Raw genomic sequence first — 23404 nt, forward strand, 5'->3', positions numbered from 1 at the left:
TTAAACAACACATACAGAATAAACTCTATAAAGTTGTTACCTATAATATGTTACCTATATATCAGCCTACCCTATAGTATTTTAATATGCAATATAATTTGTTTCTAAAAAAAAAAAAAATTATTTGTTTCTAAATAAACAAACAGCATTTGTTTATTTAGAAAAACAATATGTCTAATATCAACAACAATGTGAATAAAAATATTTGTTCATATTTAACAATATCACTCTAAAAAACAGAAGAAACATCTAATCCCTCGAAAAATCCTAGATGGATTTAAATTAAGACACAAGTGAAACAGAGGCCTGGATAAAAGATGGTATAAACAAAAAATGAAAGTCAATTATGAGAGGAGTGAAAAGGAGATGAAAATCGGGTGAAAATCTAAATTATGCCTCAATCTGTAAGAATCATCAGCTTCAAGTTTTCTGTTTCACAACCAAACAGCGTGTGTTTAGACTGAAACAAATCTTGGCAAACAAAGTGCTGGTTTCTCTGAAGCAGCATTCCAGTGATTCAGTAATGACTGCATAACTTCCTTGAAAGACAACAAACGTTTCTTTCCATTGTGCTCTTTGTTGCTCCTGAGCACCTTAGAGATGTCACTGGAATCATTTAAGATGACCCCAGATTCTTGGTAATGTCAGGATTAAGCATTTTACAAAAGAAAAAAGCTAAACCCAAACAAGTCCTTTGTTTTATTTTGTCCTTCCATCCTTGGAAAATATATTGGAATTCTGCAAATTCATTACGCCCTGGCTACAAGTTTACTGTACTGGAGTAATGGGATTTTATTGCATTTATCAGACACCTTTATCCAAAGTACTTAAAAATCAGCAGTGACAGGGACTGTCCCCCTGAAGACACTCAGGGTTAAGTGTCTTGCTCAGGGAAACAATGCTAGTAAGTGGGGTTTGAACTTTTGACTTTGTGGCCTAGCGGTTTAAAGGAGAGTGTGTTATCCGCTAGGCTACCACACTAAAAAAAGTGAACACTGGCTTCATTTTAAAAAATTTAATTAATCTGTCACACTTAATATTTTACCATTAACGTAATGTAAATAAACCAATCAAACCTGCTGTTAGCTGGTTTATTTGCATTATGTTAATGCTTAAATATTAGGTGTGACAAATTAATACAAATATTTTAAGTTAAGTGTTTACTTTTTTCAGTCTGCCCCCCAGGTTACCTAAATATATACTTTAAATTGAGTTTAACATTTAGTGTGTGTGACTGGATGAATGGATTTAGTCCTCAACCAAGGATAAGATAAATTAAAATAATTGTATATAGATATTGTATATACACTTTGATGCATGAATTTTCTCAGGTACAATGCATTTGGCCTGCTGGGGAATTTCTCCTCAGTAAAATAACACACAGTATTTCACCAGTGTTTCAACCAGTATGTTTAGACTTTTCACCTTCAGTGTGACACTTGCTGTGTCAATGCCTCAGGCCAGAAACAGAATATTCATTATTCGGGGAAATAGAGCAAGGTGCCCAGCATGCTTACACAATGCATAAACACTGGCCGGTGTCACATGACATGGTTTTGCCCATCCATGAACAAAACTGTCTGACACAGCTAGTTCCAACGTATTTGTGTTGGTCAGAAAAACACCTCTTTGGTTTTAACAGAGAGGACAAACAGATATGATCAGAGTTTCATCTAATCCAGATTTTGCCAGTTTTGGCACACTGAGTGGAGAGATCTTGAGAACAGATGAGAGGAATCATGCTGACCCACCCTTGCTGGAAGCCTGTAGGCAACGCTCCCATTCTCTTTACAACGTTCAGGATGCCAAAAAGTTTCCAGAGCAGAGCTGCCATGTAAGACCTCGCTCACGATCCTTCTACAGCTTTGAGACGTCAGAGGATTTCACTGACGAAACATTCAGCAGATTCAATGCTCTGAAGCCCAGAGCACGGTCCCTTTTACAAAATGACATGGGGCTGAAGAACAAAAGTGGAGATGGTGCCATGAACAGACCGCCTTCTAAAAGACCAAAGGCCAACTCGGCCAGAAATCGCAACCAAGAAATGAGTGGTGAGAAAACAAAAATATGTTTAAATGTTCCTAACCAGTATTGATTAAATTTTAAAATTTAATGCTGTGCTGCTGTGACCCACAATGACAATCACTTCACTTTCATTACACACACTACACACACACATATTGTTTATATATATTTTTTGTTCTTAAGTTTAGACTTTTATATTGTACTTGTGAATCTTTTTGAAATGCTTAAACCATGATTTAATGGTTTAATGTAGTGTTTATGTTTTTATTAACATTTAATGTGTGGTCTATTAAATAACCCAGGTTACATTTCACTGCATGTTTGTCATAATACATGAGGCGCTACACAATTTAATGAATTTAATTAAATGAAAACAAAGTAAGCGGTATGGCGACATAAACAAGTATGGGACTAGACGCAAATGAGGGCATAGACACTGGCGAGGTACACACTGAGTGGGGACCATTTACAGATATACATAGGGGAGATGCATACAAGTCATTTGTTGTAATTGTTCCTGGATGAAGTCAATAACACAACCTAAGTCTGTGTAGCCCTTCCATTGGCTCAGCCTGTTATCTTTCTGTATGAAAATCCTGAGGTGCCACTGAGGTGCCACTGTGCAAAGCACCGGCCCCACAGCTCCCCGGGCGCCAGTCATGGCTGCCCACTGCTCACTAAGGTTGATGGGTTAAAAGTGTGTCTTGGTCTTGATACCTTCTGGTCTCAGCAATGTCTTGGTCTTTATTTAGGTGGTCTTGACTACAACACTACAACAACAATCAGAAATGCAGAAGTAACTCCTGCTGAGGCAGTGTGTGCAGAATCGCTTGGACTGTAGAGATGTTAGTTGGGACAGGAGTCGTTAAATCATGGAGCACTGGTGAGGCAGGTGAAATATCAGATCCAGTCATTACATGAAATTTGGTTCAGGGAAAAGGAGATCACATGCTTCTGGGCTAAAGCAGCAAGGGATGTGGTTTCTTAAGTTCTGACATTGTATAACTGAGCAAATGACAAATAAACCCATCAAAGTTTGAAAACCTTGATTTTCTCTGTAATCACTTTAAATGTACTTTATAGCAAGCTTTAGAATGTGTAATTAATTCATTGAAAAGATTTTTAACCAATGTGGAGGGTTGCACCAGGAAGAGCAAACGGCAAAAAACATTTGAGGTGTCGATTGTGTGGACAACTAGACCAGTTGAGCCGCTGTGATGACCCCTTATGGGAGCAGTCAGAGAGGGAAGAAGATCATAGATAACAAAAAATATATTTAGATAAAAATAAAAAGACAAATGATTTACAACTAATATTTTTTAAAGAGATCAAGTAATTATTTAACACATTGTCTTGTAGGAAATTGGGGTAAGAGCGTCCCTATGATGACCATCTCCGAGTCTGATAGCTGGGAGATCAGCTCGTGTTCTGGAATGAAGTATGGCCAGTATGTGGAATGGGAGAAGATTGACCCAGAGGCTGCAGTCCGCTATGCAAAGATACTGGCCAGTGGTCACAATGATCTCAAGTTAATGGGTCGCTCAGGGTTCTGGGCCACGCCCCACACCCTGAGGGCTAAGGCCTACTACCACATCATTAGTGGCATCAGCAGCAACTCCAACATGACCAGCCATGATGTCTACCACATCTTAACTAACCAGCTATTTGGCGAGCAGAAGATTAGCACACATCCCTTCCCAGAGTTCATGGAAGACGGTGAGATCCCCAGATACTGCCTGAACAAGGCAGGGCTGAACTCAGTCAAAAAGATCCTGCTCTCCATCAGCAAGCACTTGCCTGATGTTAGCTTCTGTCCCATCCTGCCTGCCCTTGTCTCCTTGCTGCTCCACTTCAGTGAGGATGAGACTCAGTGCTTCAACAGCATCTGCTGCCTGGTGAATTACAAGGACCCCAACAAGCGCTACATTGACCAGACCTTCCACACCTACCGAGCCTCCTGCATGACCTTTGGTGACCTTGCCAACATATACTGCCGGGGCATTCGTAAGCTCATCGCCAGTTCCCATCAGAATCTTGTGGAGTTCTACTCTGACTGGATCATGTGGATCTTCGCTGACCTTCCGTTTCCTTATGCGATCAGGGTACTGGACTTATACCTGCTGGAGGGATACAAGGTGCTGTACCGTGTGGCCCTGGCACTGCTCAGCCTGTACAAGACCTCAGTGGCATCTCGGGTCGCGCGTGTGGATGACTTTCGACAGGATATGAAGAGCTTTGTCCTGAATGTCACACGGCATAGCACAGTTGAGAACCTGCTGAATAAGGCTTTTGAAATTCAACTTCCCACACGCCAGGAACTTAACTACCTCTTTAGTGCCAACAAGGATGCACTTCTGCAACGAGGGATTTACCAGAAGACGTAAGATGCTCTTCCACAGGCCTGCCATGAACCGAAGCTAAGTATGTGATAAAATGTATCAGTGAAAGCACACACCTTACCCTCCCAATCTTTTGTTGAAGGCATTTGTACCAGACCATGGACCTTTCAACGTTCAGCTCCGGTGTGGTGACAGAGACCGAGATGAATGTAGTCTGGGCTTGGATACCAGAACGCTTTGCTCTGTTTAGTCCTAGAAAACTCTTCAGTACCAACCAACATGGCAGAAGTTTGAACATGTAAGTGTTATACTGATCATTATGATTCAACTGTTGTTGTTTCATAAGAAAAAAATGCAAATAGTCTACAAAATAGCACTGTCTCATAGACTGTAGCTCCAGTAGGAACTAGATGAGTGGTGCATCCTACAAATCCAGCCAATTATCCAACAATCCAGTTGGATGGGGTACACCAGTACTTAATAGACTTTGCTAAGCAGGTAAAGTCATTCTTGTTCTTTTGATATTAAGACACATTAATTGCAACTAGATTTAAGAATAGTGGAATGTTTTCTTTTCTTCCTCCTTCTGTGGCACCTCCTGGATGTATGCCACCCTTAGCATTTGCTTATATTGCTTATGCCATGTGCCGGCCCTGCTTCAAATCCAAATTATTGGCAGGGTAAATAGACAACCCTAAGGACAAATTATCTTTTGGAAATCTCTTCCTAACTCCTAATACTCTGTTCCTATATATATTCAGTCTGAAAGTGCCAGTAGCTGGATCCATTTAGTTCCTTGGACTATGTAACAACTTTAAAATATGTTCATGTAATTAGTAGTTATGTTTTTGGAAATGTACCTTTGCTTAACCAAGAATTCAGTGATGTCAAATTTCATGGAAATTTCTAGTTCTGGGACAAAATGGTAGTAAGCAGGGCTTGAATATCATTGACTCCATGACAGTGATGAGTCTTCATATTTTACAAAGGGCAGCTGAAACAGCTCTGCTTGACTAAATTGCTGAATTTTCTTTATAGTGTTCACTGGTTTGTACACTGCTTTCTACCTACTTGTCTGCCCATATGATTTTAATCTTTCCATCTAAAGGTTCTATTCCCACGTAGATGGGCATGAGCCCACTGTACTGCTTTTGAAAACTGCTGATGAAGAGGTGAGCACTGAATGTAATACTATTGCTATGATTTGCTGCCTCAGTAAGCATGTGGATTTTAACATGTAGGATGTTTGACTTGCCAGGTCTGTGGTGCTTTCTTATCCTCTGACTGGTCAGGGAGGAAGAGCCATGTCAGTGATGGGTTAATGTTCTTTGGCACAGGAGAATGCTTTGTTTTCACAGTGAGTTACAAAGAGCTAAAATGCAAAATTGTGTAAACTGACATGTATTCAAATAGAAGGATCTGAAGCATTGTCTTTCATCCAGCTGAGACCAGGTATGGAGCGGTACCAGCGGGCCGTGGTTCACATCTCAGGAGCACTGAACCAGAGCCATCCCTACAAGGGCCAGCAAAGCAGCTCTTTATTACACCTTTCAGCTTCCAACATCTCGTGTCCTCTTTTGGGCAATGACTGCCTAGCAGGAAGTGCCCAGGAAACCCAGTATCAAGCAGTGCCCTTCAGTTCTCCTTCTGGTGCCCAGTGGTGCATGTTCATGGGTGGGGATGAGGAGAAACTGGTCATTGGTAATTTGAAGTCAATGTGACACAATACTTTAGTTACAACTCAACATCCATGGACAAACAAATGCAACAAATTACAGTCCAGAAGGGTATATGATACCAAGAAAGAAGCAGATTAAGAACCTAACTATTACACCCAAGTAATTGGAAGCATGTGGTACATAAAGGTGGACATTTCAAGAAAAGAAAGTAGGAATCCAAGCAAACCAATAATGGGTACACTTCTCACTTCAGGACCTAATCCCAGACTGAGAATATTTGTATTATCTTGAAATGTCTACCTCTGCTAATATATATAAATCTTACACATATCCACCATATTGTAAAGAAATGAGACAAAATGCAATTCCAAATGTTGAGCTAACTATCTATTCTTCCCTACAGGGGGAAATGGGGGTCCTGCACTCCACATTCAGGCTGATTTAATGACTGGACATACAAAACACTGTGGAATGTTTGAAAGCCCCCCATTATGCAAGGGCCTTTTCAGGATCCAGGCTCTGGAGGTGTGGGGGCTGGACAATTCTAAAGAATACTAAATGTTTTTTTTTATCATAACTTCATTTTTACATATGAATTATTTCATAATTAATCAAGCTTAATACCCATTCATCCTTCTTTAAATTTTTAGACACATATTATTAAACAAAAGATGTCATTCTAATATTAATATGTCTTGATTAAGAATGCAATTAGGGAATATTTGGTCATTTATGTTTTAAACGAGTAATTTAAAAAATCTTGTATAAATCACTGGTTTATTCCTCCTCTCTATCCAGAAGCACATGGAGATTGTGGCTGTGATTATATAAAATGACTTTATTGTATATAATGTATATTTCATTGAACACAAACTGTTGTGTTTTCTTCTAAATGTCATGAGATGATAGCCTGATGATGCCAGTTTTAGAATTGCTAAATAGAGATAAACTGGTTCAGGTAATGAAATTTGAGCTTTCTGGAAATGGGTAAAAATACTCTGCATTGAAGTAATATAATTCATCGATTTGTTTTCTTATTTTTATTACCCCCATGGAGGACACTGTTCTTCAGTCCCCCTTACTATTCTGATACTGTATTTTTATAGACAAACTTGTGAATAAATCAATAAATGTTTCAATATCAAAGTCAAAGTCCGCTTTATTGTCATCTCACTATATACACAGAGAGAAGAGATCGCAAAGCTTTGGAGAGTGTGCAAAAACACACAGTGCAAATGGAATAACACACAACACAAAAACATGACAAGGGACATTGTGTATATTGAATATTGACCCATAAAATAGTGCAGGTGGAGAAAAACTAGACAAACCCTTTATATTTACATTTACATTTACATTTACTGCATTTATCAGACGCCCTTATCCAGAGCGACTTACAATCAGTAGTTTCAGGGTTAAGTCAACTTAGGGTTAAGTGTCTTGCTCAGGGACACAATGGTAGTAAGTGGGATTTGAACCTGGGTCTTCTGGTTCATAGGCGAGTGTGTTACCCACTAGGCTACTACCACCCCAAACCAGGCAGACAAGTAGCAGCAATGAGTGTATGTGGTATATGATATGCTATGACAATAATGGTAGCAGTAGTGATATGATGACTATATGATGATCATATATGATGACCATAACACAGCAGCATAGTGCAAGGTAGTAAGAGATTAAAGATTAAAGTGCAGGGTGTAATACTTCAATTAAAAGTGCAGTACTGAAATATACAAGTGTGACAAAAACGCAAACACATTTTTAAAACTCTGTCCAGGTGGATAAAACATTTTTGTTTTTCTTATAGGTTTGAATAAATATTGAAGAATAGAATTGTTTCTGTCTTTGCTGTTTTTTTTTTGTTTTTTTTACTCTGACGTAAGACGTGTCGCCAGGCAACGCGGGCAAACAGAAAAACTGTCTTAGCCGACTCACGCGCTGATAGAAGCGGCATTTGAGGCAAACGTCGGTTGCGGTAGGTTGACGATTTTGATGATGGCGACCGATCCTGAACACGTCAGAAACCTGGAACTGGAGGCCGTAATTGGATTCAATGGTAAATAATCAAAGACTTCGAGTCGTTCAACATAAATAAAAAATAATTATAACTGTAAAAATAAAAATAAAAATAATAATTTTTTACTCTTTTGAATTGTGTGAAATACAACATATTGTCATATGTTGTCATATTAAGATTTCAGAGAAACTTTTAAAATTTGTTTTAAGGAGGGGTATCTTCCGGGCTCAGAGTTCACCCTGACCGAGAATCCCTCATTTACCCCCTGGGCTGCACGGTCATTGTGAAGAACATCAAGAGCGGCCAGCAGATGTTCATGCATGGCCACACTAACAATGTGTCCTGTGTGACCGTGTCCAGGACTGGCCACTACATCGCCTCGGGGCAGGTCAATTTCATGGGCTTCAATGTAAATAAGGCTAAGTGCATTACAAGGAATTCATCTGCCTATCGTTGCGTTTCCAACTAATTCCCAGTATTTCTAGGCTGACATCATCATATGGGATTATGCCAAGAAGGAGATATATGCCCGTCTGCAGCTTCACAAAGCAAAGGTGGAAGCTCTAGTGTTCTCCCCCAATGACAAATACCTTGTGTCTCTTGGAGGCCAAGATGATGGAAGGTAAAATGGTTGTTAGTATGTAATAATCCTCCTGGTTCTTCATGATGATACTGATCTTCAGTGATAGAGGTGGGACTCATGAAGCCTTTTTGCATTTTCAGCATCATCGTGTGGAACGTAGAGAGTCGAGAGGCCATCTGTGGAAGCCCAGCTTCAGCCCACAGTACAGGTCACTGCTACACCATAGCTTACTCCAACCAGAGTGACAGCATCTTCATCTCCGCTGGCTGGTAAGTTTGGTAAACACGTGGAGCTGCTGTTTTGGGACAGAAAGTGGACTCAGATTCCTCTGCTTCTCTGAAGTGGAAACATGCGAGTCTGGGAACTGGATCTTTCCAACAGGAAAATCCGTCCCACTGACTGCCAAACAGGTCAACTGAAGAGAACGGTGAACTGCATTGCGGTGAGTGGAGTGTTCCTGGACCACGCATGAAGTATGTGGTGTGACGACGGACAGCTCCCTCCTGTTACTGTTGCTTTTTCTTTTAAAGATCTCTGAAGATGACAGTTTCTTCTTCTGTGGAACAACCAGCGGGGACATTCTTAAAGTAAATCCCAAGACCAAGCTGTTGAACAGCTGTGGGCCGATCAAACAGAAATTCAGCAAGGTAGGTGGAGACATCCAGAGGCAATGAAGAGGTTTCATGCTTCTGATGTGTGGTTTGTTTGTTTTTTTGAGTTTATGAAACTATGTGGTAAGTTGCAGTTTTAGCTGAATATTGCATTATGGGATATGGTGGGTGTGTCTTTGCCCACCATCTATGTGTTCTATGTCTGAACCCTTAACTTCAAATTCATGTAAAATGTTAGAGCATAAAGGCTCTACCAGTTTATGAATGTGAATAAGTGCATCCAAAAAATAATATTGTACTACTATTGAGCAGCAAACATGGGAAAGCACACAGAACAGAATGTGTCCTCTCCTTTTAACCCATCATCTGAGGGAGCAGTGGGCAGCCATGCAAGGTACCCAGCATCATGGGTGGACAATGGCACCTTTGCTGTTTTGGATTTGAACCAGCAACCTTCCAATTATGGGTTCACTTCCCTACCCACTAGGCCACCACTGAACTATTCCACACCTTTACCATTTCAAACATACCACAATAATGCCTTGATCTTTACGAAAGATCTATTTCTGAAGGAACACTCATGCGATGTGAAACATTGCAAAGAACCTTACAATATTCCCCAATTTGTTTTACACTTTGATTCAAATAATTAATTCACCTTCATGGGACAAAACAGGGTCATATGAACAAGAGCTAAACATATTTACCTGGGGGAGCTGGCAACAATGCCAAGAAACTTTCAATATTTCTGTTTGTATTGGACCATGCGTGATCCAGTCTACACCACTCAGCAGACAAAATTGCAAAAATGCACTCAAACATCAGCATGGTGTCATCAAGGGCTAGCTCAAATGTTCTGGAACTGCCAAATTCTTGTACAGTTTCTGTAATAATATCACAGCCTTATCATTTCCATGTAATCAAACAATTAAACCTACTCCATATATATACATTTTTGAGTCCCCCTGCAGATTCTTACCACACCCCAAGCTATGTCTGTAGCATTTGCCTCATTCATGGCCAGAAGACTTATTCTTCTGCTTTTGAAATCAGACAAGCTGCCTTCTTTCAGGAGCTGGATTAAAGAAATGCTCTCCATGCTGCAGGTCACAGTAATCGGAAAGAAAATTTCACAGTGATAAACAGAGATAAACACTTAATTCTCCACTGAACATATGATGTGCTGTAATACTAGCACAGAGAGAATTAATTTTTGTTCTTTCTGTTTTACATAGCTTTGAAAAAATTTTTGTAAAAAAAAAACTGACAGTGTGTTTCCATGTTTGTGGTGTGTTGTGTTTTTTCCAACCAGGGTGTGAGCAGCATCAAGGTGCTGAAGACTGGAGACATCCTGGTTGGCTCAGGTGGTGGCATGTTCACCCTGTGCTCGGGTGTTAATTTTAAGACCATCAAGTGAGCTCTCAGCACAAATCTCAAGAATTTAATCTTATTCAGCTTTAGATATTGACCAAAACTGTCTATCTCTGTTGCAGAAAGGTGGAGCTTGAGGGAGGGGTGACCTCCATTGCGCTGCGTGGTGAGGGTCACCAGTTTTTCGTGGGAACAGATGCAGCACAGATTTACCGTTTCAGCTACACGGACTTTGAACCTGATCTTATCTCCACCAACCACAACAGCGCTGTGCAGGATGTGGCATTTCCCTTGTGAGAGGAAAAGTACAATTTAAAATGGAACTGAACTCTAGAAATATGTTAAAGTGTCCTTGCTTCTAGAGCTTTAAGTACTCTATGATATTGAGCCTCAATACAAAACACCACAAGCAGAATTGGTTTTGACCTAGAGCTTTTTCACCACCTGTGGAAATATTTGATAATATTTAAGTGGGTCTGGGCCTGGACACTCCTTGAATGAGGGACGTTATATAGTCCTTGATATCTGCTAGAAGAGGTTTAGCCAAAAGGAGATGTCACGCTATGGTGTGGTAATGTCTCAATGACCACAAGCATGATGTGCAACCCAAATGATGATGTCTGGTTTCCCAGTATGTTCTGCTGAATCATATCCTTCCAGCTTGTCCATCTTTCACTTTTTGGCCAAGTTGTCATTCCTCTGTGCTTCCACTAGAGGGAAGCTTCTGCCTTCTACATATCACACATTTTAAAGCTCCATTTTAGTTTTCATATGTAGACGTGTGCAGTACAAAGAAATAGGTTTGAAGGCAGGAGGACAGTAAGTTCTAAATGTATAAAGAACAATTTATTACATGAAATTATTTAGAAAAAGAATAAATACAAATGGTGCAAACTAACAATAAAATAGTTTATGGAGTTGCCATATGAAAAGCCATGAGATAAACTTTATTTATTAGATTTTTAATATTGTTTATATTCAGATACTTTAATATAAAAAATAAAAAACGTGTTAATTTTTACAAGCAGGGTAATAATGATACACCATAACTGATGGACAGGGTTTGGATGTCAAACAGTATTCTGGTTCTGCTGCTGTTTATGGGCCTGCTGCATCTTTAAACAGCAGAACACATTCGTCTGATTTTTCTTCTGTGCAGCGGGTCTTCAGAACTCTTTGCCACCTGTTCCAAGGGTGACATCAGGGTGTGGTACACAGACACGTCCAAAGAGCTTCTGCGCATAACTGTACCCAACATGACCTGCAATGCGCTAGACTTCATGCAGGATGGCAGGAGCATCTTCAGTGGTAAGCATGCATCAGTGTGTTGAGGAACCTGAATGTCACCACTGATGGGACTATAGTAATGTGTCCTGTTTCCTGTCTGTGTCCTGTTTCCTGTCTGTCTCAGCCTGGAATGATGGGAAAATTCGTATTTTTACCCCGGAGACGGGACGTCTGATACTTATCATCCACAACGCCCACAGCATGGGGGTGACAGCCATCGCCGGCACTAGGGACTGCAGGAGAATCATCAGTGGGGGAGGAGAGGGACAGGTGAGATTTTAAATGCTCTACTATACTTCTAGAATATACTTTCAAGTATAATTCTATACTTGAAAAGAGGATGTTTTAAATGAAAGCTCTCATTGTTACTCCTTCAGATCCGTGTCTGGGAAATTCTGCAGCGCTCCTACAGACTTGTTGAGACCATGAAGGAGCACAAAGCCTCGGTAAATGCCATCAAAATTAAAAGCAATGATAAGGAGTGCGTCACCGCCAGCTCAGATGGAGCATGCATCATATGGGATCTGGTGTGAGTTTCTCCTCTACATGTGTCTACATATTTATACCTCCATTTCAATGGCAAGAAAATACATTATATATAACATTATACATAATGTTGCTATTTTCACCTAATCTGCAACTATTGCATTACTAACTATTGCATTACTCAGTACCAGGCCATGTCTACTCTGACATTTTTATACTTGTTGACTCCTTTTACCTTAAACCTCAGGCGATTTGTGAGGAATCAAATGGTCCTGGCAAATACTCTGTTTAGAGGTGTCTGCTACCATCCAGAGGAATTTCAGATCATCACCTGTGGCACTGACAGAAAGGTATGGCAAATTAGAGTGTGTGAAACAGATCATAGATCACAGCAATGAGGCTATGGTCTAGACTAATCTGGGACATTGGTAACCAGCACCAGTGTCCACAACAGGGATCAGTAGATACAGGGACTTGCTCAGGGACACAATGGTAGTAAGTGGGGTTTGAACCTGGGAGTTGTGGTCGTCTAATTGACAGGCACGTCTGTTACCCACTAGGCTACTACCACCCTTGATAGAGAACACGAAATAAAAAAAAGAATCTACTAATCTACAAAGTCCAGAAAATTGCCTGCAGAATGTGTTTTCTCAGTGTTAAAATGCAGAACTAAAATTCAAATGATCATCACCATAGATCTTCCATGATATGTTTTCCTGACCAGATGCTGCTACTGGTTGAGAGCAAGAAGGGGAATAATAGAAAACAGCTAAAAAGAGCAATTTCCGACAGTCCAGACACCCAGTCAGCATGGTGCAACCATGTAATTCTTACCTGTGGCGTTGCCAGATTTACCATCTGCTCACTGCAGGATGTGGCCGCCTGACTGTTTACTTAAGTGCTGTCTCTCCCCTCGCCTTCATCACCTCCACTGTTTGTGCTATAGAAGAGAAGGTGTGAAGGTGGCTATTTGTCACACCAACTCGTACACCCGTAGAGTGGGAAATTCGGCAACAGCACTTTCAACTGCAAAGGCAAATTACACAAGGAAGAGTAGATGTTGTATAGTTACAATATCAGCAAACACACAGTGAATATGAAACAAATAGTCATTTCAGGCAGGTAACATAATATTTCTAGATCAGATATTTACATCTTGTCAAACTGCTCAAAAAACCTAAAGAGAACACTTCAACAACACAATGTAACTCCAAGTCAATCACACTGTAAAATCAAACTGTTGGTCAACCATGATTGACAATCAATTGCATATGCTCTTGTGCAAATGGAATAGACAACAGGCAAAAATTATAGTCAATTAGCAAGACATCCCCAATAAAGGCATGGATCTGCAGGTGGTGACCACAGACCACTTCTCAGTTCCTATGCTTTCTGGCCTAGCGAAGGAAGGGAATTGAGCACATCTGTGACATCATGTCTCGCTCATGTCTGCCTAAGTCATTCAGCATTAAGGTGTATTCAGCATATTCAGCATAAAAGGAGTTTCAGAGTCATAATATTGCTCATATCCTTAGCCAGAATTAGTAAAAATAATTGTCTTCTATTCTGTTTAAAGATCATTGCAAAGTCTTATGATAATAAGAATCATCACCAAACTCCGGACCCTAATCTCCCAAACGTGTGGTGGTACATTAACATAGGCTGGATGGGATACAGACATGATTCTTAGACACAATGTCTCATGTTTTTTGGAAATTATTTAATTGACCCACACTATGTTTTTTTTTTATTTATTTAGTGTAGAGATTCAGATCATCAGACCACATTGCCCCTGCAGAACATATTGCTACTTTCTGTTGTATGGCCAAAAGAAGGACAGGGTTGGCAAGTGAGCAAGAGATGTGGTCTTTCTCAGTCCTGTTCCCTCAAATTCTATTTGAAATGTTGCATTCTGTAGTCATTTGAGTTTGATCTTCGTGTGTGTGTTCGTGTGTAATCATCTTCCCTTTAATTGTTCGTTGGTCTCTATAGCGCTTCAGAATGTTTAAAACTTTCCAGTTTATCCACTCCCTGGTAACCATCCTTTATTGCTTATTCTACAAAGCAAAACTCTTTTGTTTTACTATTGCTATTAGTGTCATCAACCACCAAATGGAAAAGATGTCCCCAGATTGGGATCTGTTGTTGACACTGCAAAAAATCCCACAATGCCCTTAAATAGCAATAGCAAAATCAAAATCGGTTTACAGTAAGATCTGGTGTGATATTTGTACTTTTATTGACAGATTGGATATTGGGAGGTGTATGATGGCAGCGCCATTATAGAGTTGGAGGGGTCTCTGTCCGGGGCTATAAATGGGATGCATGTCTCACATGATGGCAACCATTTTGTCACGGGTGAGTTTGTTTCATTTGCATAAGGAAAGGGTTTTATGAAAAAACAAAATAAAAGACACAGCTATGCTGCAAAACCAGTATAGCCAGTTCATGAGGTTTACACAAACTCTGGACATCCATCATAAAAAAGCATGGTTAGTGCAGTTCAGTTTGTTGCTCTGCTCTTTAGAAATTAAGCCATGCTGTTAAAATTGGAACATCAATTGCTTATAAAATATGAAATTAACATTTTAAATTGTAGTACTGACTAAATTTGGAAAAGTGCTCCACTATGTGTGGAGCTAAAATATGACAGCAGGCCACTAGACCTGTGAGGTCTTCAGTTTTTAGAGATTATAATATCTTACATTTACAGCATTTATCAATCAGTAGTTACAGGGACAGTCCCCCCCTGGAGCAATTTAGGATTAGGTGTCTTGCTCAGGGACACAATGGTAGTAAGTGGGATTTGAACCTGGGTCTTCTGGTTGATCGGTGATTGTGTTACCCACTAGGCTACTACTAGGCAACTAATAGCTGAGTCTCAACAATGATCTGCATGACATGGTTTAGAGCTGTGTGTTCTGCAATAGGTGGCGATGAGAAGCTGTTGAAAGTGTGGAACTACATGAAGGGCACAGTGAGTAACATTGGCACCGGCCACAGTGGTAGCATCACTGCCATCAAGATCTGCTGCAACAACAAACACATCATCAGCACCAGTGCTGATGGAGCAGTTCTCCGTTGGAAATTCCCTCATCCCCCCAGTTAGAAACCAGAACCCCACATCCAGTGTAATAAATACATAATGAACTATTTAAGTCGTCATATTGAAATTCATTCAAATCCCATTTTCTAACCCCATGGCACACTCTGTTGTCATATGTTCTTTATAGAAAAATGTTTTTCATTTTACAGCTATATAACACATGTACAACACATACATGTTATTCACAACATTCATAAATACTGCCATCATGTAAACAAACCCATATGTAGAATGCGATTTTCTTTTCTTTTTTGTCTCTCACGGTTGAGCTGAATCTATGATGAAATTTACAAATCTCTCCATTCTTTGTAACTGAGAAAACCTGAAAAATCAACAGTATATGAAATAATTATTTACCCCACAGTATGAGTCAATATGTACAAATTGAACATGAGTGACTGTTGCAACAATGAACTGTGATTGAAGGATTGGTCCTTATTCTCCCTGGTCATTACATAACTGGCAGTAACACTTTCCAACATTAACTCTGAAACTCTGAAGGATCAAAACAATTCTCTATTTAAAAAGTGGAAATGTGAATAATGTTTATGTTGAGATGTGATAGAAAAACTGGGTTTTGCTCTCTCCCAACTCTGCAAACTAATGGATGATCTCTACAGATGAAGAAGAACATTGTATTGCTGCACAGAGAACAATAGTCTCTTTCCCTACACACGTCATTGTTTAAAGCAAATAAAGACATTCTGTAATAATAAATCAGTTTCAAACGTAAGTACTGTAGCTTCAAATTACTAAATAAACCCCGAGCAGGAACCGCGCGGACAGCAGGGGGCTCCTCGGCTCGTCTGACTAAAAAATAACCCAAACTCAGCGGCGAGTAGACGCCCCACGAAGCAGAAACGCGTCCGTCCGGTTCCGCCCGCATCCCGGCCGGCAGCCAATCAGATGTGTGTCAGGCGCGGGACAGGTAGTCGCAGGTGCTGCGTGCACCTGATACCGGCGGAGCATGGACCTCGGAGCGGCGTCAGGTGTCCGGACGAGCGGCCACGGGTCATCATTGAGGTAAAGCGAGAGGGGAGACATGGACGCGAGGAAGAGCAAAGCGCCCCGGCGGCAGCGGTCCGGGAAGCTCTCCCGCAGGAAGTCGCTGCGCTCGCTGGGGAACCTCATGAACAGGATCATGAAAACTTTGGGCACTTTGGCCAACTTCGGCGACGTGGAGCGCGCGGACGCTGAGGACGACGACGGTGGTTTCCGCGAGAGCGCGGTTTGCGCGCAAAGAGACGACGTGCACGCGCCGAAGACCAGCGCCTCCGCCGGAGCGCGACCGTCGTGGTGCGACAGCGAGAAGACGCCCGGCGTCCTCGGCCTGAAGAACCACGGCAACACCTGCTTCATGAACGCCGTGGTGCAGTGCCTGAGCAACACCGACTTGCTGGCCGAGCACCTGTGCCTGGAGGACTACAAACGAGATGCTGCGGGTCACGCGCGGGTCAACGGCGCGGTTACGCGCGAGGTGACGGAGCAGCTGGCGGCGCTGGTGCGCGCGCTCTGGACGCTCGAATACACGCCGCAGCTCTCGGTGGAGTTCAAGGTGGGGGCGTGTTTACAACGAGTCTGACCAATTCATTATCATTATTATCAGTAATGATTAGTATCATTTATTTTTTTTGCGCACAATTTAAATTATTTTATTAGAATTTCTTCGGTGTCCAAAAGGTTCACAAAATTCTTTGACTGATTTAAATGTTAATTATTAATAAGGATTAAACATAAACGACGATCATGCAAGCCGGCAAAGGTTATTTTTAAAATGTGTCCGCGGAAAAAGGCGTTTATTTTGAGTGCGTTGGTTGAAACGATTGGCATCTGTGTCACGTGACCGTGGGAGGAGTTTCGTCACCAGGTGAAGAATAGTTGATTTTAAATACCCCTCTAATGTTAATTCGGTGTCTGTTTCTGAGCTGCATTGCCTTTCAAAGGTGCTAGGATTATAAACCAACTATGATACCAGATAATGTAGATATTCAGGAAATTCCTGGTTTCCAGAAGCCACATGTGCAATGTAGAGGTCAGGGGTCAGGCAGAGGTCAGACAGGAGCAGGATTTCCCTCAATGTTTTAAGGCAGTTTTATAGACATGTATTTTCAAACAAGGAATGTTTTGTTCTGAATTCTAAGACTGCAGATATCCAGTTTTTAAAAATACATCTTAAAGTTTTCAAGATGAAGAAGAAATTCGGAATATCAAATTCAATTTTCTAAAATTCAAATGCAGAAATTCAGATCGTACAGAAAGTAGGTCAGAGGTCATCCACAGGGAGGCGTAGATGATCTCCGAAAAGTCGAACGAAATAGAGCTGTAATAGTCGGATCCGTTTTAGGATTCGGCTCCCTCTGAGTCACTCACTAAACTGATCCGGGTGTGTGAGTCACTTGAGTCAGTATTGGAGCTAACCCATTCTCTGAGTCACTCGAGTCATCAGAGAGCGGGTTAGCGCCAATACTGACTCAAGTGACTCACCACCCGGATCAATTTAGTGAATGACTCAGAGGGAGCCGAATCCTAAAAAGGATCTGAGTATTACAGCTCTACCTCGTTCGACTTTTCGGAGATCATCTACGCCTCCCTGTGGATGACCTCTGACCTACTTTCTGTACGATCTGAATTTTTGCGTTTGAATTTTAGAAAATTGAATTTGATATTCCGAATTTCTTCTTCATCTTGAAAACTTTAAGTTGTATTTTTAAAAGCTGGATATCTGCAGTCTTAGAATTCAGAACAAAACATTCCTTGTTTGAAAATACATGTCTATAAAACTTTTCAAATGTTTAATATTCAAGTAAAATAATTTTAAATTCAAGCTATTTTAAATCCCATATAATATTCAGTTTTGATAAATAACACTTGTAAATAATTCAAATTTACACAATTCACATTCAAATTGTTTTGTCATAATATTAGCTCCATAGTACCATTGCTTCTTGAATTGAATAGTTTGTGCTATTTTATTATCAGTCACTAATGAATCCCACCAAGTCAAAAGATTGCCTCAAATGAGATTGTGATCTAGAAAATGTGACACTTCCATATTATTGAAACATCTTGTACACTTGTGCCACAATGAATTTGTAATAAATAAGCGATAAAGACGCTTCTGAGCAATTCATCAATTCAGAATTAGGTCATATTTCAGATTTAGCAACATGAATCATAAACAGCACGGTTTTTTTTTATGCTACCATTCAAAAGTTTAGGGTAATTTATAAATATTATCAGTTTTGATAGAAAACCTTTTTCTTCCAAAGTTTAATTGATCAAAATTGAATTAATCATTACTATCCAGACTTTGTTCATTGAACTTTAGTTCCAGTGGAATGCTGCTGTGTTCATTAATGCAATTCTGTTAGTTGATTGATTATTAGAAACCCTTGTGCAGGGATCTGAAAGCAGTTACACTGATTAAACAATCAATAAAACAGGCCTTATTCACATTAGTGGAGTATTTGTTGCATTAGCAAATGTGGGTTCAGTTGTTATATCTTAGTAATATAGTTCTAATTTGACGCTAATTTTTTATAGAAACATTTCTAAACAACATTCTAAACTTTTGTATGGTAGTGTATCTATGCCATTAGTGGGAAGAATTTCCATGCTCTTCCTGTGCTGACGCAGGTTTTCTCTGGGTTGTCCGGTTTCCTAGTTATGTTCAAAGTCATGTACAGTAGTTTTAATTGGTAATTTTTTAGGTTTTCTTGTTTAGTGTGTGAGTGAATGATGTCTGTGTGCACCCTGTGGTAGTTCCTGCCCTGCACCCAGTGGGCTCAGAGTGAGAAGTATCAGAAATCTGTGTGTTTTCTGTGTGTGGGAATGCTTGATGTGTGAATAGCTCCACTGTTTCTATTTGAAGACACCAATCCATGCCACCTTGAGCACTCTACGAGTTCTCCCACACATCTTGTTCAGGCTGGGATGCCCGCTGTGAAGCCCCTCGCCCGCCTTTCTCTCCCCATGTCCTGCTTCCTCGTTGCTCCTAATTTTAGCCTAATCAATTTGCCGTTTGAAGGGCAAAATTGTCTTCAAGAACAGTACACAATGCTTTTGAACTGACTGCAGTGGTAGTGGCATTAGCCTGTTCTCGCCAGGATGTCTTTGGTTTTCAATAGTCTTATGGTGGTCGTAGCCTAGTGGGTAACACAACCGCCTATGAACCAGAAGACCCAGGTTCAAATCCCACTTACTACCATTGTGTCCCTGAGCAAGACACTTTACCCTCAGTCTCTCTCGCGCACAGATGCTAGCAGAGTTTGGCGCCTCATAGACAGCGCGGAGCAAAAAAAAAAAAAAAAACGAGCGGAGGTAGAGGACAGATACATGGCGTGCATACATGCACGAAAATATGCAAAAGCGACATGGCACCGCACGGGAGCACCACGGCAATGATCCAGCACCTGAAACGCATGTCTGATGAGGAGGAAGGGAGTTCAGCAGCAGGGTAAGTCGCTACAGAATCCTACTTTTGTTCCGCTGTGAAGTGAGGAACGTAATGTCCCTGGTGCTGGAGTTTAACTCGCTGCGGAGGAGAACTAGACGGGGACTTACAGCGCCACCTACAGGTGTGGAGGGGGGATGAAACAGCGTTCGGACTGTTCTCTGCGTCTCCGCTTGGACGACTCGCCTATTGTGTCCCTGAGCAAGACACTTAACCCTAAGTTGCTCCAGGGGGACTGTCCCTGTAACTACTGATTATCGCTCTGGATAAGGGCGTCTGATAACATTTACATTTACAGCATTTAACCCGTCATCCAGCTTGACAAGCATGACAAGTTAGCGTTAGCTCGTTAATAACAGTAGTAAAGCAGGGGTGCTATAGTTACTTTGCATTAAAAGACAAAAGACATGTTTTTATTCACTAGCCTTTTTTGGACCATTCATTTTTTCAATCTGTTGTCATGTATAGCTACACTGCAAAAAAAAGCTTTTCTTACCTAGTAATTTTGTCTCGTTTCCAGTCCAAATATCTAAAAAATCTTAAATCAAGATTACTAGACAAGAAAAATGGCATGAGAAAATTAAGTGATGCTTAAAACTTCTGTTTGAGATTATATCTCATTAAGATTTGTTTTCTTACCCCATTGGCAGATAATTTTGCTTGTTTTAAACAATCACTTAATTTTGAGATGTTTTATCAGAAAACAAGACATCATTTCTTATGCTATTTCATGTGTCTAGTAAATGTATCTTGATTGAACCACCCTCTGTAGGGCTCACTTGTCCTGCATGGTGCTGTTCCCAAACCAGGTTGAGAGATTTCACGTCAGGATGCTCTCTGTTGTGCAGGAGTAGAAGTTCCTGAGCACCTTGGAGGGCAGTCTGAAGTCTCTCAGGCGTCTGAGGTGGTAGAGATGCTGCCGGGCCTTTTTCACTACGGTGTTGATATGACAGGACCATAACAGGTCCTGCGTGATGTTAAAACCGAGGTAACGGAAGCTGTCCACTCTCTCCACTGGGCTCCTGTTGATGACAGGGGTCTGGTAGGTCCTCTCCTGCTTTGTACTGAAGTCCACTATTAACTCCTTTGTCTTGCTGACGTTCAGGTGGAGATTGTTCCTCTGGCACCAGTTCACCAGATTTCCAACCTCCTCCAGGTAGGCAGTCTCTTCGTTGTCAGAGATCAGGCCCACCACGACAGTGTCGTCAGCAAACTTGATAATGGTGGTGGAGTTAGTAGTGGCTGCAGAGTCGTATGTGTACAAGGAGTACAGCAGGGGGCTCAAAACACAGCCCAGGGGGGCTCCAGTGCTGAGGGTGACGGAGGCTGAGACATGTCCTCCCATCCTTACTACCTGTGGTCTCCCGGTAAGGATGTTGGAGATCCACTGACAGAGAGATCAGCTGAGTCCCAGGTGCTCCAGCTTGGTGGTGAGTGTGGAAGGGATTATTGTGTTAAATGCTGAAATGAACTGTCAATGAAAAGCATTTTAACATAATTTCCCTTCCGAGTGTCCAGGTGGGTGAGTGCTGTATGGAGGAGATGTGATATGGCGTCATCTGTGTATCGGTTGGGATGGTACGCAAACTGTAGTGGGTCGAATGTATCTGGTAATGAAGAGATGATGAAGTCTCTGACCAGCCGTTCAAAGATCTTCATCACTTCTGAGGTGAGTGCTACAGGGCGGTAGTCGTTGAGGGAGGCAGGATGGGTTTTCTTGGGGACCGGAACAATGATGGACTCCTTGAAGCATGTGGGGATCACCGACTGAGATAGAGAGAGGTTGAATATCTCTGTAAACATAGGTGCTAGCTAGTCAGCGCAGGCTCTGAGGATTCTCCCCGAGATGCCGTCTGGTCCTGCTGCCTTCCTGGTGTTCACTCTCTTGAAAGCTCTCCTCATGTCATGCTCGGTGATGACGAACGCGTTCTCGGTGCTGGCAGTGTCCTCCTGTCTGCAGCTGTTGGAGCTGCTAGCTGTAGCATTGCTAGCACCTTAAGGCTGCAGCCTCGAAGCGAGCATAGAATGTATTTAGCTCGTCTGCCAGAGACACGTCCGCGTTCGTCATACCGGATGTTGGTGCTTTAGAGTCCGTTATTGTCCTTAGTCCCCGCCACAGGCTCCTAGAGTCACTCTGTTCGAGTTGCGACTCCAGTTTCTTCCTGTAGCGCTGCTTCGCCTCCTTAACCGCTTTCCTGACGCTGTACGATGCAGCCTTGTATGGTTCCATGTCCCCAGAAGCAATCCCCGCATTATAGGTCATGGTGCGAGATTTCAGAGCATCGCGGATTGTTTTATCCACCCACGGCTTGATTGGGAAACGTTCTGATGATTGTTTTCTGAACAGCGTCGTCCGTTAGTTTCCCAATGAAACTCACAACCACTTCCGCAAACTCACTGATGTTTCCGGAACTACTCTGGAACATGCCCCAGTCTGCGTCATCCAGTGCGTCCTGAAGAGCTGATTGGTCCGTCCAGCGTACCACCTCCCTCTGAACCGGAACTTCCTGTTTAAGCCTTTGTTTGTATTTAGGCATGAGGAAGATGGCGGCGTGGTCGGATTTTCCAAATGGCGGACGAGATTGTGCCCTGTATCCGTCCTTTATTGTTGTGTAGCAATGGTCCAGTGTCCTTTCGCCCCTGGTGGGGCAGGTGATGTGCAAATGAAAGTTCGGCGCTGCGCGTTAGAGGCTGGCATTATTGAAATCTCCTGCCACAATAATCGCAGCGTGTTTGGTGCTGTGTGAGCGCCTCCTGCAGCTCGCATAAGGCAGTGTCCGTGTCAGCTTTCAGTGGGATGTAAGCGGCGCTGATGATGACTGATGTGAACTCCCGAGGAAGGTAAAAGGGATGACACTTGATGGACAATAGTTCCAGATTCGGCGAGCATGAGTGTGTGAGAGGGACAGTGGTATTGCACCAGTTGTTATTTACCATCAAACACACTCTGCCTCCCCATGTCTTCCCAGAGTCGCGTGTCCTTTTACATTTTATGTCAATGCTTAGAACAGATTTCGGCATGGGACCCATTTTTTGTAAACTCGTATACACCCATATTTGACAATTTCCCATTAGAATTTACATACTGTTGTGGTTAAATTATTTTTTGATTGCTTACAAATGAACAAATATATTTAATAAAATCGCAAATATATTTAATAAAAGGCAAACGAAAGGAGACTAAAAATTCCTTCTTCACGGGGTCTCCGATTCCAATCATGTCTGTTCTCCGTTGTTGTCCCTGGCTGGTGGAACAACCTGCCCTCCTCCACACGACTAGCCGAGACTATCACCACTTTTAAGAAGAAGGTGAAAACCCTCTTATTCCAAAAATATTACAGACAAATTTAACACATACACATGCATACACATTTAACAAACAAATACAAAATGTATAAATACATTATAATTTTTCTTAGTCTAGCACCCAACACTCTCCGAGCATGT

The 23404-nt window shown here is 41.6% G+C and overlaps 3 protein-coding genes across 6 annotated transcripts in view; all 3 read left to right on the forward strand.

The window, feature by feature from the left end:
* The first annotated feature begins 1617 nt into the window (after positions 1 to 1617).
* On the forward strand, positions 1618 to 7146 carry LOC114786478 (TBC1 domain family member 24-like). Its single transcript, XM_028973628.1, has 7 exons — positions 1618 to 2051; positions 3385 to 4405; positions 4507 to 4662; positions 5473 to 5536; positions 5623 to 5721; positions 5807 to 6065; positions 6447 to 7146. Exons 1-7 carry the CDS (start codon positions 1658 to 1660, stop codon positions 6599 to 6601), a joined length of 2148 nt encoding a protein of 715 aa, XP_028829461.1. The 5' UTR covers positions 1618 to 1657; the 3' UTR covers positions 6602 to 7146.
* An 816-nt stretch (positions 7147 to 7962) lies between these two features.
* On the forward strand, positions 7963 to 15551 carry cfap52 (cilia and flagella associated protein 52). 3 transcript variants are annotated; one of them, XM_028973512.1, is made up of 14 exons: positions 7963 to 8099; positions 8270 to 8469; positions 8546 to 8682; positions 8784 to 8912; positions 8986 to 9085; positions 9174 to 9290; positions 10567 to 10667; positions 10748 to 10918; positions 11785 to 11933; positions 12037 to 12182; positions 12290 to 12441; positions 12646 to 12748; positions 14645 to 14756; positions 15329 to 15551. In XM_028973512.1, the coding sequence occupies exons 1-14, from the start codon at positions 8036 to 8038 to the stop codon at positions 15505 to 15507; spliced, it is 1860 nt and encodes a 619-aa protein (XP_028829345.1). In that variant the 5' UTR covers positions 7963 to 8035; the 3' UTR covers positions 15508 to 15551. The 3 variants fall into 3 exon arrangements, with proteins under 3 accessions (XP_028829345.1, XP_028829347.1, XP_028829346.1); XM_028973514.1 differs by having other exon boundaries at positions 9025 to 9085; XM_028973513.1 differs by having other exon boundaries at positions 8270 to 8448.
* An 873-nt stretch (positions 15552 to 16424) lies between these two features.
* The window catches only part of usp43a (ubiquitin specific peptidase 43a), a 95714-nt gene continuing 88734 nt past the window's right edge, over positions 16425 to 23404 (forward strand). For both annotated transcript variants that reach the window (XM_028971771.1, XM_028971772.1), the window contains exon 1: positions 16425 to 17059. In XM_028971771.1, coding sequence (XP_028827604.1) covers positions 16547 to 17059 — 513 coding nt within the window. In that variant the 5' untranslated portion in view covers positions 16425 to 16546. The remainder of the gene's footprint in view (positions 17060 to 23404) is intronic.

The sequence above is a fragment of the Denticeps clupeoides genome, chromosome 3 (genome assembly GCF_900700375.1).
Source record: "Denticeps clupeoides chromosome 3, fDenClu1.1, whole genome shotgun sequence".
NCBI lineage: Eukaryota > Metazoa > Chordata > Actinopteri > Clupeiformes > Denticipitidae > Denticeps > Denticeps clupeoides.